Source organism: Uranotaenia lowii, chromosome 2, assembly GCF_029784155.1.
Source record: "Uranotaenia lowii strain MFRU-FL chromosome 2, ASM2978415v1, whole genome shotgun sequence".
In the NCBI taxonomy this organism is placed as follows: domain Eukaryota; kingdom Metazoa; phylum Arthropoda; class Insecta; order Diptera; family Culicidae; genus Uranotaenia; species Uranotaenia lowii.
In genome coordinates, this window is record NC_073692.1 from 217,125,768 (window position 1) to 217,141,774 (window position 16,007).

A 16,007-nucleotide genomic window follows, 5' to 3' on the forward strand; every position below is an offset into this window, starting at 1 on the left:
TATTTTTATTTTTGTTTTTATTTTTATTTTTTTCTATGCTAAATTTACTCGCGAAAAAGTAGTACAGCAGAAAATTTCCATCAATTTATTTTATAAATTAGCAACAAAATGGCTAAATGACTCGGTTCCAGAATAGAAATAAACATCTTTGTTTTTAGAACACAATTTTCCCTGTCAAATATAAGACATACGATTTATTTTTCTACATTCTGCTGAAAATCATGGATAAGTTTTTAGTCAAAAAGCTTATTAGACCACAGTGAATGAGAAGTTTGATGTTCATCATGTTTTTGTTATTGTTACGGGTGAATGGGGATACTTGATCCCCTTTTCTTATTTTCATCATATCTTTTTGGGAAAATTAAGCAATTCGACGTCTTTTGCATTTTCTGGCGGCGTGTAATTTCAAGTTTACATGCTCCAAAAGTCAAAACGATTTTCGTGAGACTAGAAAAATTGTGATATTTTTGAAGTTACAGGAGACTTGATCTTTAATTCAGGGTGCCCTGACCCTAGACAAAAATCTAGTAAAATCCGGAGACAAAAGGCCCGTTGACTATTTGTTTGCCATATTAGTTCTCATTTCACAGTTTGTAAGTATTAGACAAAGAGAATTCTAAAAGTTTGTCTACAACCCAAGAGTCATTGCATACTTTAAGGCGCAATTTTCTAGTTTTTAGATAAATACAGTATTTTTAGTCCAGATAATTACAACTTATTGCACAGATATTAGTAATTTCATGATAAACAATGATCACGATCCATTTAGAAGAAAAATATATCTTTGTGGACTCTAGGGATCAATTATATCCATAACATACATTTAGAAAAACTTCTTTTTTTTAAAAAAAAATTGAGAGTTTACTGTTGTTTTGAAAATATGGCATTATGAGGTTCATATTACACTTCAACGATTGACATATTGAAATGCATATTTTAATTATAATTTTTTCATGAGAGAAATATTTTGAAGTCATATAAAAAGATCTTAAAATCACATTTTGTTAAATTTTTCAAATAAAGTTCAACAACTCGAGAAATTTTTTGAAAATTCGTTAAGATATCTTGTTGTTTTGTACTACTTGGCACTTTTTTCTAGATCATTTGATATTTGTAAGACATTCCTGTTTCGAGAGATAGCGAAGGAACCAAGTATCTCCAGGGATCAAGTATCCTCATTCTCCCCTATAGAGACTTTGAGTAGTGTCACTTACTCATACTTTAAAGTAATTTATCATGCTTCTTCCAAACAAAATGCGTCAAATTTGCATGTGAATTTTTGGTAGGCCAATGATTAATTAATTTTCGTTGTCTTAATCGTGCCACATGCTTGTCTGAAACTCGAAAAACACACAGAAAAAGCCAAAAATGCGGGGCATTTTGAATGTAAATTCAAAAATCAAGTCTCTGTTGGAAAATTTATATAAAAACCTCTAATTGAAACAGTAAAAAAGTATTTTTCAATGTGTTTTCCTAATGCTTGAAATATTTTCCATTTATGAATCCTTACAATTTTTCAAACCTTTCAACTTAAAAAAAAAATTGATTTCATTGACCGCTTTACTATAAACGATCCCAACACATCGACTTGATACTTTTTTTGGTAAAATTGTTCCAAAACGAAACCTAAACTTGATCCAAAAAAGGTTGAATCAAACTTTTCGTAGGAGTAAGAAAGCTCCCACGCCTCATCCGGCTGAAGTGGACGTTTCCCACTCTGAGGAGATGTTTGTCACCGCTAGCCGGCATCCGTTAAAATCTGAATCATTGCCCCAAGATATAATTCCACCTTTGCGGTCATCTTTAGTCCGGCCGTTGGTCATAAATACACACATATATGGAAAATATAGCTGATGACGACGTTCGAACAGGTAAAGGTGAGTAAGGCAGCAACTAAAAAACAAACTTTTTATCACCAAACTTGGCTTGCAAACGACTTGCGGCTGAGCTGGAGAGATTTTCCGTTGAAAATGCGAGGAAAGAAGAAAAAAACGCGCAAGCTTCTATTTTTTAAACTGAGTTCGAAAATGTGTCTAAGTGCCTAACAGCTCAAACATATTGAACAGAATGTGTTCGGTGATGTCGTAGGATAAGACCAAATTTTCCTTTTGCGACAATTGATGGGACATGTTTCTCTGTTTTTTTTTATTTGAGACCGGGTCGATCATTTCTGCCCGAGAACATCGGAATCTGTGGGTATTTACTTTACTTTTGCGGTATTGTCGCCGCCGGTTTGCGTTCACTTGACGATGTTGTATGAATGAAGGTAGGTATTTAAGTTGTGCTCTCAGCTTCTCTCGGCGAAGTTGCGAGATGAATCTGACTGTTGTGCTGCTGCTACGACGAACACCGAGGGTGATTAATAAAAAAATGAGACGTTGTGGTTCATCACAACGATCTGAGTAGAGTACACGCGACAGTGCGAGCGCGAGAGTTCAGGTGCTTTACGCGTAGTTCACGCGATCAGCCGGCCCGGAGTCGGAGATAAGTTGAACTGAACGCGCTACTCGCGGACCAAGTGGACAGCAGCGTTTAAGTTTCGCGCATACAGTTTAGTTGGTTTCGTGTCATTGGTAGTAGCAGTTGTGTTTCTCGGTACGCTCTCTCCTCCGAATTTACTAGTGAATCTTCTTCAACGCGAGTAGGTTAAAGTTTGGGTTGCCTGGTTGGGGCTCGTGGGCTTTGCGGGACGCGTGTCGTGACGCGAGAGTAGGTGTTTTAAGTCCCACGCGGCGCCCCGGATGATGCTGTGCGCTACAGCCACTGATTCTCCGGACTCGTCTCGTGAACGCGCCTAGATTGAAAAGACCTTGCGGGTGTCAGACTCGACTTGCGCGACTTTTGCAGTGATATTTAACGGAATGAATCTCGCAAACACCTCTTAGTAGTGTCGAAATCGTGGACCAGTGAACAAGTGATCTCTCTCGGGACTTGCCGTGTGACTCGAAGTGTGTGCTAAGTAAGAAACAGTGAAAGAAGCAGGAAAAAAGTGATACTTTTGCGGTGGATTACCTCATCAATGATCTGAGAAACTGCCTTGTGGTGCCAAGCAATAAGTGCAATAACATCTGTGATGATTACAAGTGATCTAGCGATCAATAAGTGCCATTTCATTTAGAATAGCATGTGATCTTTGCTGACTGAGCGGCAAACGTGCAATTGAGTGAAAAAAAAAATTGTGAAAATAAAAGTCAATTGAAAATTAATAACGGTTCGTTGTGGTGCAATCAGTCAAGATGGGGTTAAACAAACGTAGCAAGGAACAAAAACTGAAGAGCCAGAGCTTAATTGACTCTGAACGAGGGCAAGGTTCGGGAGTGATCGGGATAGATCCTGGAGCTGGTAATGTTTCCAGTGTGGATACGTTCCAGCAAAGTTCTACGAACAGCAGTAGCAGCACTAGCAGGATGCAGACATCCAGTTCGACCAGCAGCTCATCGAGTAAGCAGATCGTGGAAGAATCGATCAGTGGCTCTCAGGGGACAAGTCAGAACCTTGGCCAGAAGATGAGTGAAGTGCATTCTAGTGGGTCTGTCAGTGCTAAAGAATCGTCGATCGTCAAAGGTCAAAAGGTCGGTGAATCGATTCAAACATCTCAAATTGGGTCAAAGCAAATCGACAACATAATACAAGAAATCAAATACATAGCCAGTGATACGGTTGATTCAACAAAACGCATTTCAACGATACAGCAAAGTAGTGACAGCTCGAAAAGTGACAAAGAGTTCCGTGAAGCCTTGACGAATTTCGATGAAGTTGCCAAGTCGGCCATATCAGACATCCAAGGTTCTACCAAAGGCAATATCAGTGAAACAACGAGTGTCTCGTATGGGTCAAACGTACAAAAAAGTGCCACCAGTGGTAAAATTGTGCAAAGCAGCAGCAGCACCACTAGTTCGGCATCAAACACCAGTGCCATAAAACAGAAGCAATCGTCTAAGACGGAGCTGTTGAGTAGTGAAAAAATCGTTAGCTCATCTAGTTCTTCACACGCTCACCAGTCAAGCAGTCATTCAGTGAAATCTAGCAACATGTCCAGTTCACATTCGACATCCTCCAAAGGATTTGAAACTGCAACATTCCACGTCGATAATTCCGATTCAAAGTTGCTGAAAAAGTCCGATGATCTACGCAAGGACTCGGTGCTAACAGTGAACAACCATCAATTAAAAGACTTAGGAAATCATTCCACAGTTCAGTCCAGTACATTCCGTTCTGATACTGCCGATGGAGGAAAAATGTTCTCCGACAGTCACAGCTACTCTATGTCGGAGACCCAAGCTCCGACAACAGAAGTATTCTACGATTCCTCCGGAAATAAAATTACCTCGACCGAATCATCGTCGCAATCGGCGCAAGGATTTGCATCTGCATCATTCCAGACCAGTGGCAGTGGTGGCCCAATGGTAATTTCATCGGATGACAAATCCTCTTTGAAGTCAACCCTTCGCGATACAAATCAATCATCAGTCAGCACATCGAAAATGTCCTCCAGTATTTCATCTTCAACGGAGCGTGCTCAACATTCTTCAAAACATACAGATTCCAGCACGAATCTCAATGTCGTCGATTTGGCCAATCAAAAACTTCAAGACACCCTGACATACGGTAAAAACACTTCCAAAATTTCTTCTACCATGTCATCTTCGGAGCAAAAATCGAGCCTTCACACCGATTCGAGCACCAATCTGGCCATCATCGATTCAACAACCCTGGACAATTACAAACTTCAGGATGTTTCACAGTCCCAGTCCAACATGCTGACTAAAAACGCATCAGCCCACACAATCACCAGTCTATCTTCAGCCCATGACTCGCTGGCCAGCACAATTCAAAGCTCCCAACTGGCCACCGAATCAACGCAACAGACCCAATCGCATGCAGTTCATGAGAAATCTTCACACTTCGAGAAATCCGACGAGTCCTCAACATCCCGCCAGAAGGTGACCGATTTCTACGAGCAACGCGAAGCCAACGCTGCGATCTTCAAACGAAAAATCTACGACGAGAAAGTCAAACGCCTCAACCTGATCGACGAAAAAGTGGTCCCCCGGGATGTCGTCATCCAGGACATTCAGGACGACGTGACCAATGTGACCACGACCAGTTTCGAGGCCAAACTGTTCAACCCGAAATCGAAACGCTGGGAACTGGTCGATCAGAAAACGATCCGGGAAAAGGACATCACCGTGGCCATCCCCGAAGAGATTGTGCACGAGCTTGAGGTGGAGCGACCGGAACTGGCCAATATCACTACCACCATTCAGCTGACCAAGGTAAATCTTTGGTTTTTGGAACTTCTGTTTCGAAGACTTAAAAAACTTTTTTTTTGCAATTTGATAAAAAAGGATTTTTTTTTGTAAGGAATTTTTATTTTGCGCTTGGATTTTGGCTGGAAACACCATGTATGAGTATTTTGTTTTTCAACAAAACAAAAAGACAGAACTGTTAAGGTTTTTAAAATATTATTATAATTTTCAATCCTGCCGTTCAACACGAAGCCACGAGGATGGTAAAGTTCCAATAACGAAATATAAAAAAAAAAATTACAAAAAAAACAGTAATTTGAGGAACCAAAAATCAAACTGTTGAGTTTCGAGAAAATTCTCAAAAGCGTCAACAATCTTTATAATAAAGATACAATTTGGTTTTGAAAGCATTCAAACCAAGCTTTAAATAGACAACAATAGTTTTGATTGCAATTTTTCTTGTTATGAAACTTAACATTTCGATTTCCCTTTTTTTTTTAAAGAAGTCTACAAACAAAATAATCTCATGATGAAATTGGGGTGGTGCACGTAAAAGAGAACGATAAGTTTGACCACACTTTACATTATGTGAAAGTTCAGGCCAAAAACCATATTGGAAATTTTAATAAAAATTTTTAGAAACGTCGCTGGTGAATCCGCTGTTTCGAAGCTGCGTTGCTGCCATCTGCGGTAGTACGATGTTGCGTGAGCAACATTCCGGGTGAACGATAAATTATAGACGACTTGACATTGCTTCGAGTTAAATTTTCATAAATCCAAATGATTGTGAAAAAAACACTCCTTTGAAATATTTCAGTTTGTTCTTAATTAAATTGGAATAAATTAGCGTGGTAGAAGAGTCAAATCTATTTGAAAGTTCTATTTTAAAAATAGTCATTCGGTCAGAAAAAACTAACACGTAAATCAATCTTTTCGTCCATTTTCTAAACTTCTTAATTTTTTCCAATTATCTATAAATTTTTTTAATTTAATGTTCATATTAAACTTTATGCGATTCTCGCTGGTCTGTATGCATGAACGATTTATTCGTTGTTACTTCAAACTATATCTATTGGATTTGGTTTAGATGTTACATTTAATAAATATATTATATAAAAATTTAAATAGTTTCAATTTCAGAAAGTATAAAATGTTGAATTTTACTATGAAATTTTGTACGGCTAGTGGTTGTATAAGTTTAATTTTTAATAAAATTTCCCGAAAAATTCAGATCATAAGGTCCGATAAACGTACAAAACATGATATAACTATTGAACAATGTCAATTGAATAGCACCAAAGTAAACTTAAATTGTGTAGTAATACAAGAATATATTTTTTTTTTCATTTCAACCACCATCAAATATTCAAATTCGCCTTCCAGCTTTAAATTATTACGCCTGATTGTATGCAACTGCAGAAGGAAACCTTATAGAAAACAGCAAAAATTTAAGTTATTTCGAACAAAAAATTCTTGCTTACCAATTGTTGGGTCTTTCCCAAATTTTGAAGGAATGTTAATTGACTTCTCTTTTCACAAACTGCAATTGAAAATGTGCTTTTGCCTGAAATACTCAGAAGGGTTTTTGGAGTAGTAAAAAATTGATCTTTTCTTGTTGTCGATTTGCGGTGCTTCACGGCACATACACATTTTTGCCTATAGCTCACAACAATCTCTGAACCTTCTCCTTTAAATTTGTTTCCATCATATTTTGAAAATCTTAACCCAATCAGAGAAAATAAAGATTTATTACAAGCTAGTATTGCCACTGATCACACTGACATGACACTTAGAACAAAAGTTCAATCATTTTGTGGCTATTTTTTTTTTGTCAAATTTTGCAGGTTCGCAATACCGACGGTAGGTGGCGAACCTGCAAAATGTAACAAAAAATGCCCTGTAGGAAAAATGTATCTGTTTAGCCCGATTTTGTCGAAGAAATTGCCTATATTTTTTTTTAAAGTTGGGTGACACTTTCTAACTGGGATAGCATTTCTTCAAATCGATCGACGCGCACTCTGGAATCGACATTGCGTACTGTTGGAAAATTATCCAACAAACGAAATCGAGTGTCCAGTCAGTATGGTCAGTGGTATTGTCACCTGATTGTTTACATTTTTTTGCACGCACACGATCTGTCAAAAATTAGCTACACTCTAATTCTCCTTGACTCAGATTTGAAGGAAAACAATTCAAAATGCGCCAAAACTAGGAAAACTCAAATTTTGATTAGAGCGGCACAACTCAAAACTGAATTGTAAGGGTTTTCGCGAATTCTGAGTTGTTTTTGTTCAGGGTGGTCTAGGCTTGTTCATGGATCGACTGAATGAAAAAAAATCAAAAATTCAAGAAATTTTAAAGCCGTATTGAGGGGAATTTCTTATTTCAAAAAGAAAAAGACGATTGTGCGGTGTGTTTAGAAGATGGATGCGTGCATTTTTATCCGGTTGGTTTATTTTTACCACGAAAAAATTAGTGCCACCGGGCCATTTTACCGCATCCAGCCGGTGGAACTTCGTGCTGTTCCACTCGACACGCTAGCCCGCCAGCACACTCTGTCTAATTTGACTTGATCTGAAAAGACAAGAAAAAAGAAAACACAATATAGGTGAAAATTCACTTCAAAATTATGAGAAAATTATACTTACAGTTGCGAGTGATGGCTTCCATAGAGATTGCTGGAAGAAAAGATAAATTTGTTATTTTTTTTAATTTATTCTTTCGGCACCACTTAATTTCTAACTCAATAGTAAATGTAATTAAAAGTTGTACTCACCTTGATTATTTCGTCAACTGTCCCGATCATCGCATCCAAACAATCAACACTGGTTTTTGGAGCTCTCTGAGTTGTTTGCATCTATTTTGTTCGAAAACATATGCGTCTTGGCTAAGTTCCAGGCTTTGGAAGTCAATAGATGAAAACAACTCAGAATTTTTATGGATTTCAACTCAGTTGTTTTCATCTTCATACATTGTGCGACTCCTGAATCAAAACAAATCAGACTCTGAATAATTTGAAATTACCGTGTACGAAATCGCGAATTGACAGTTGAACACACACAGCAAGAAAAAATCGTGTAAATTTAGATCGAAAACGATGCACGAAAACGGAACATCGATTTTGATATAAAATTCTACCACGGTGTATTTTTCTCAACAATGTAATTTTTGAGGCGTGTAAATTTAGATAGAAAACAATGCACGAAAACGGATGACATAAACCGTCGTGTAAAAATACACAATGATGTAAATTTCAAAACATATTACGGTTAATATTACAAATCTTTTTTAAATAATCAGATTTTGGGTGTTGTTTATGAATAAATACGCCACATGTGTCATTTTATTTAACATATATTGCCGATACACTGCAAACACAAAAAACATCCACCATCATTGGCAGCTAGAATTGTGGTTGTGTCCGATGATCCCCAGCAGGGCGATGTTTTGCCGATCAGCGTCAGGCAGCATTCTTGAATCCTTCCGGAACAGCATAGTAATCGGAATCCCCTAAACATTAGAAACATTCAACATTGATTCGGCTCTTGAACCAACTGCAATTCCTGCAATCGAAAGAGAATTTTAAGTTCCTTTTTTTTCATTTTGTCTATAACTATAACCTACCATTTTTTAATGTAATTCTGAAAGAATTTGGTTCGGTTTTAATACAAAATTAACTGCGGAAGCGAATTTTTTTCTTTTCGTACAATATACCACCATCTCGGATAAAAACAGAACAATTTATGCCGCGAAAAAAAAAGAAAAAAAAAGGATCTGTCGTGTTTTACATTATTTTCGATGTAATTTTATATTGAGATATATTTTTTAGATCAGGGCGTGTAAACATACATCATACAAAATTAAGTTTATACCAACGATTCAAAAATAGATCAAAAAGAGTGTAAAATTACATCAGTTTTGAATTACACTGGTCAAAAAGTAGATCACTCGTATTTTAGATTGCGTATACTTTTAGAAATTTTGTGCTGTGCAGACTTTCGACAATCTAGTACCTACTAAATTTTCCTTTGTCAGACTTGGGAAGTCCAGACTATGATGCGTCTAGGATGGTGATCTCAAATGCCAAATCGCCATTCAGCCATATTGAAAAAAGTTTTGACAGCTGGCTGTAGTGTTTACGAAAAAAGGGGTCCAAGGATGCCAGGTGTTAGAGATAAAAAATCAGATGGCAAAAAAGTGTGTATGTGCACAAGCTAATCGTAAACGAAAGATCAAAAGATTTAAAACTGTACTGGGGTTTAGTTTATTTTATTATATTTAAATTGAGTTTTCGGAAATAAAGCAATGATATGAGTATATTCAATGAATTAATATGTATTCTAAACACTCTTTTTTAATAAAATCACTATACAGTTCAGTCTTTCCGTATGTTCCGAAAAAGAAAAACTTTTCATTGACCGTTATGATAGAAAGGATCTTAAAGGGTGGAACAAACAACCAAAACCCTAAACCGGATGTTGCTTGTCCCTTATTCTTGTTACCTTATCAAAAGAGCTATTTTGTTTCCCTCCAATCGAAAAGTATTGGATGAAAATAAAAATAAATCGGTTCTGCTAAAAGAATGCTATAAATTCTGCTAGTGATAATTTCCATGATTAAATGATAAACGATTTTTTTATTCGGAATTTTATTTTCAAATAACTGTTGCACCATGTAAATACTGCTTAAGCCTTTTTTGATTTTAACATATTCAGTTAATCTACCTTCACCACCACCCACGAGCAGCGCTGGGCTGGAGCTTTGCTGCACTCGAGGATGACTAGCAATTGGACAAAATCACCTGCAGGAATCCTTCAGGGGCTCAATCCATTCCTTACCATCAACAGTCGGCAGTGGATCGAACTGATTCCCCAACCTACTCATCGGACTTATCGTCATGCTGCTCAGGCGCCTAACGTTGCGCCTATTTTCCTATTTTAGCTCATCGGTTCCCTCGTTCAAAAGTGCCAAAAACTTCATCTGGTTCTTCATCTCGATGAAGATCGGATGTTCCTGCCGGAGGGCCAGCCGCTTCTCGAACGATGGAACGTAACGCCTCGCCATGTTACCATCCGATTCGATGACTTTCTGCTGCTTCTAGATAGCTCTTGAAAAGAAAAGTGTTGAATAAGCATAAATTTGTCATAAGTAATGCAAAATTAATGTTACTCACCGCTACCGACAAAGCTGGCACCGTCGTTTATAGGTCCAACCTCTTCCAGCTTTGCTTACCAGCCCGGAGCTCAGCCGCAAGATTTTGTTTCGATTCTATGAATTATAATTGCAAAAATCAAGGCGAAATCTTTGTCTAAGCAATATCTTGATGATTGGCAAAACTTCGTGTTTTACAAAAAATCAGAGCACCTGGCATCCCAGCCAGCCAGTAGCCAGCCTAACAGCCAGCTGTCAAATTTCGCCCCCTCCTCCGCATCCAACCCTCGTCTACTTTTTGCAAAAGTGAGACCACCATATCTAGATTCCATCATGGTCCAGACTTCCACCTCAGCGGCCATTTTGTTCCACCATCTCTTCATTTCTGTTGCATCCCGAGTCGTCCTACCTTCTGCTTAACAATTGCCCAATATTTTTCGATAGGGTTCAATTGAAGGCAGTTAGATGGGTTGAAGTCCTTTTCGAGAAAATATACCCCAATTTCTCGATACCGTTGTAGTCTTTTTGCTGTAGTTGCAGCTTGCCAAATCTGGCATAATAAATCTGGCCAAAACTTTACTGGTCCTTTGTGAGATCTAATGTACGGAAGAATACGTTTTCTCAGGCACTCCTCCTTGTAAATTTTGGAGTGTATGGTCTTATTTGTCACAAAAACCGGGGTTTTTTCGACCGCAGCTGCAAATACCTTGCCAGATCCAACACATTTTTTGTAAACTTATCGGCAAAACCGAATTTGAACTTCCCGGGACATTTCCCCGACCAGCGGCTTTATCAAATTTTTGGCTTGGAAGCTGCCCAACATCCATATTCACGTACGTCCGTCGTACTCATGCGCGTTTCTATCTTCTATCACCCAGATTCATCCCCCCTCCCCCAGGCGGCAAAAAACCGTTACAAAACACTCGCAAATGCTCGAATATCTATAAAAGTTTTAAACTTTTCCTAGATGTGCTTTGAAATTTTCAAATTTTGTCCACTCCTTGGGAGTGTTTACTGAACGAAAAAGGTTATTATTTATTTACATAGTATTCCGTCTTACGACATAACTTGACGAACATAATTCCTAAAATTCACTCGGTCCATGGCAACCGTTCTCCAATTTCTCGGGCACCCCACGTTCGCCAGATCACGCTCCACTTGGTCTAACCACCTTGCTCGTTGCGCCCCTGCTCGTCTTGTTCCTACCGGATTCGTGGCGAACACCTGTTTTGCAGGACAGTCATCCGGCATTCTCGCAACATGTCCCGCCCAGCGTATCCGGCCAGCCTTCACCACCTTCTGGATACTGGGTTCGCCGTAGAGTCGCGCGAGCTCGTGGTTCATCCTTCGCCTCCACACTCCGTTCTCCTGTACGCCGCCAAAGATGGTTCTTAACACTCGTCGCTCGAATACTCCGAGTGTACGCAGGTCCTCCTCGAGCAATATCCATGTCTCGTGCCCGTAGAGAACAACCGGTCTAATAAGCGTCGTATACAGGTTACACTTCGTGCGAGGGCTAAGTCGAAGAAGGTTATTTATTACTTTAAGACTCAAGATACCAAACTCAAGCAGCTGTAGCTTGCAATTCCCTGGACCGAAATAACTTGGGTCGTGTTACTTAGTGTTCTGACTTTGAATTTGCTGACCATTTATCACTATACATTTGAGCTAAGAAATGAAATGTAGGTACAACTTTTTTTGAATTTCCTCTAAATAATTTCCTTCGCATGGATATAATTTTAATCAGTAAATGGTAATAAATTTTGTAATTATAACCCAAGCAACCAGAATTCCCTTAAAAAGGTTCCATAGAAGCTTAATCAGCTCTCGTTTGTATCTGAAGAGAATGCTAATCAGCCCAAAATTTAAGTTCTTAAAGCTTCTTTCAAGTTCGTTTAGATGGCTGTAGAGAACGCTATTCAGCTTCTAAGAGAATGTCAAGAAACTTCTACGCGCCGAAAAAAAAAATCCGATTGACAGATTGCTCTGACAACCACATGTCAGATTGCTAGGTTGCCGGTCTATCATGGTCTATCTCATTGATTTTAATTATATTGTTTTGATTACAAAAGCTGCTTACACGCCTAGAGAATTGAACCGCTGCGCTCTAGGTTGCAATGAAACTCACCAGCCTCTCGGCCAATCCAGCAATAGTTAATTGCCAATGTAATGATTAGTATTTAAACTTAATGTCATTTGAGATGATTGAGTGGGTTGGTCAATAGAAGGTACCTTATTTCGTTCAAAGGACGTTCAGTACACAATATGAATCAATACAAAAATTCGCATCATCAAAAATTTATTCGAATATCTTAACATTTGTAAGAAAAATTCGAAAAAATCTTGAATTCCATTTGCAAATATCAGTACAGATATAAACAAAACAAATACCATGACAAGAAATTGACAGACATTTATGACATTTCGCTTAGAATAGGTCCTTTAAAACACCTTCAAGTATCTTAATGGTGCGCTTTAGAATGTTACGCGAACGTTATCGACCTTCTTGAAAAACATTTTTGACATGTCGCTTAGATTTCCCATATAGGTTCTTTAAAACTCCTTCAAGTATCTTAATGGTGCGTTTTGGAATGTTACGCGAACATTATCGACCTTCTTGAAGAACATTTTTGACATGTCGCTTAGATTTCCTATATAGGTTCTTTAAAACACCTTCAAGTATCTTAATGGTGCGTTTTGGAATGTTACGCGAACGTTATTGACCTTCTTGAAAGAAGTTCCATTAAAAGCGCTTAGAAGTACCGTTATCGATAGTTTAACCACTGCAGTGGTCTAACCTTTCAAAGGGCGTTGGAAGTTCCTGAGTAATTTTTACGCGACAAGAGTCACCTGAAGTTCCCGTAAAACATTTTTTCAGCCAAATGTGAACTTCGGAGTTCCATCTTTAAGTAAAAACGAGACTTTTGGTTGCTTGGGAAGCCTTTAAATTCTTCATTTTGTTTACCTACCTACCTACCTACCTAAGGGTCCAGCGCCGATTGACCGGCGCATAGGGCTGAGATAAAAGATCTCCACTGCTGGCGATCCGGAGCCAGCGTCTTCACTTGCTGCCAGCCAAGGTTCTCGTCAACTGTGCGGATTTCAGCGGCTAGACTTCGCCGCCACGAGCTTTTGGGCCTGCCTCTTCTTCGATGCCCATCTGGATTCCAGTCAAGCGCCTCTCTGCAAATCTCGTTTTCATCTCTTCGCAGCGTGTGCCCAATCCATCTCCACTTACGTTCCCGAATCTCGATTTCTAGCGCCTTTTGATGACACCGGCGATGAAGTTCAACGTTTGAGACCCAGTTTTTTTTTTTTTTTTTTTTTTTTAAAACGAACACACACATATAGGATCTCAGTGAAACTTCATGTTTCTTTGAAGAGCTGAAGTTGCCAGGCCACCAAGCGCGGATGATGTTCCGCAGGCAGCAATTCACAAAAACTTGCAGTTTTCGCTTCGTCACCGCATATGTGCACCAAGTTTCACACCCATACAGCAATACGGATTTGACGTTTGAGTTGAAAATTCGGATCTTAGTTCGTAGAGAGATCTGGCGTGAGCGCCAGATGTTTCGGAGACTCGCAAACGCAAATCGGGCTTTTCTGATCCGGGTTTTGATGTCCTTCTTGGTACCACCATCAGGCGTAACTTCATTTTGTTTGGAATGACAATATTGAAAAAGTCACATTGAGGGGTTAATGTTGATATAATACTGTAATTTTTGAACTTTTTTTTGCTGACGTCATTCATTTATTGCCATTACCATGCAGTTTCTTTTTTTTTTCGCTCAGATAGACAAAAACAAACAAAAAATACCTTAAACTTTAAACATATGAACCGAATCATGTCATTTAAAATTTACTTTAATTTGTTACTTTTATTTATCGGCCTAGCGGTGAAAAGTGATGTCCTTTTTAGTAGGGACATCTAAAGATTATGAAATTTTTATATAGATGGATAGAAGGTTAGAAGAAATGAAAGATGGTGAAAATGAGCGGGTAGAATTTGTCTAGAAGCATTACCATCACATACCAAATTTTTGTTCCTCACGAGCCTACTACTATGAAGTGGTAGATACAGATAGAGTTGCATCTACCACCACACATTAGTAGGCTAAGCGTGGTCCGCCCCACAAGCGAGAACTTGTAGTGCGGACGAACAAAAAGATGATATGTGATCGCTCAGATAAGCTCCCTTTAACTCAGAAACGCATCTATCGATGTTTAAGTCTTCTCAGTTTGTTATCTTCGCATTCGTTACATGCGGGGTTTGCATGCGAAACGGTACGGTCGATAGTCTGATAGTGACCAACCACCGATGCTATGATGTCGTGTTTTTTTTTTTATTTTCTTTTTGGCCAAAGTTATTTAATTTTATGAAGAGATTAACCACCGTAATTTTTGTTTGTTACGCCACGCTTAGCCTACTAATGTGTGGTGGTAGATGCAACTCTATCTGTATCTACCACTTCATAGTAGTAGGCTCGTGAGGAACAAAAATTTGGTATGTGATGGTAATGCTTCTAGACAAATTCTACCCGCTCATTTTCACCATCTTTCATTTCTTCTAACCTTCTATCCATCTATATAAAAATTTCATAATCTTTAGATGTCCCTACTAAAAAAGGACATCACTTTTCACCGCTAGGCCGATAAATAAAAGTAACAAACAAAAATTACGGTGGTTAATCTCTTCATAAAATTTACTTTAATTTTCAGTAATTTCTACCCCATGTTTAAAGGATTACCAGATATTGATCGTTCTAAGAAGTGAAAAAAGACATGGCCTTCAAATTTTAAATTGCTTTTATAGTAAGAAATTAATATTGTAGTTGAGTTCTCCATTGGAGTGATCAGTTCTCCAGTAGTTAACTCACTTAAGGAACGTATGACTTCAATCACAGAGAACTTCAATAGGCAGACTAATCTTGTTTTTAACATAGTCACCAATAATTCACAAAACAAAATCAATCATAATATACAACAAGTGTTGATGGTGCATGAAATCAATTTTTGATGAAGTTTCGGGCAACGGAGGGTTCCTCATTGGTTTTTTTTTGAAGATACTTCAAAATATTTTACAAATCTAAGGAAAATCATCAATTCAGAATCAGGACAATATCCTCCAATAAAACTTTACTTTAAAAATTAAAAGCTGATACGCATTTGAAATTCAAGTATAAATTAGAATTTGGAACTCTGTAATTTTTCTTTTGTTTACAGTTGGTATAATGAGAAATTTTTAAACTCTTCAAAGTCATATCAGATGTCTAAAGGGTGCTTAACTAATTCCAAAATCTTATGCAATTCAATTTTCACTTGCAATTACAGTGAATTTATGATAAGATTGCAAAATAAGAATTGAGGTTCTGAATCAATTTCTCAAGGTTTCAATATGAAGGAATTGGTGTTTTGCTAAAGAGATTAAAATTCATATCCAGAACTCTTGTTTTCGGTATAGAAAATACGAGGTAAAAATTCATTGAAATAATTTTGCACTTTTTAGCAAAAGTGAATAATAACAAAAAGATTTAGAAAAAAATGGTTTTAACTTAATGATCAATTTTTCTAAAGACTGTGGGTGATTTACTGTGACTTCTGGGCGTA

At 38.0% G+C, this 16,007-nt stretch overlaps 1 protein-coding gene across 1 annotated transcript in view; it reads left to right on the forward strand.

Annotated features, from left to right (window-relative positions):
- Positions 1-2,570: 2,570 nt before the first annotated feature.
- LOC129750146 (titin) overlaps positions 2,571-16,007 on the forward strand; it is a 30,630-nt gene continuing 17,193 nt past the window's right edge. The window contains exon 1 of the mRNA XM_055745389.1: positions 2,571-5,276. Within this exon, the coding sequence (XP_055601364.1) occupies positions 3,237-5,276 (2,040 nt within the window). The 5' untranslated portion in view covers positions 2,571-3,236. The remainder of the gene's footprint in view (positions 5,277-16,007) is intronic.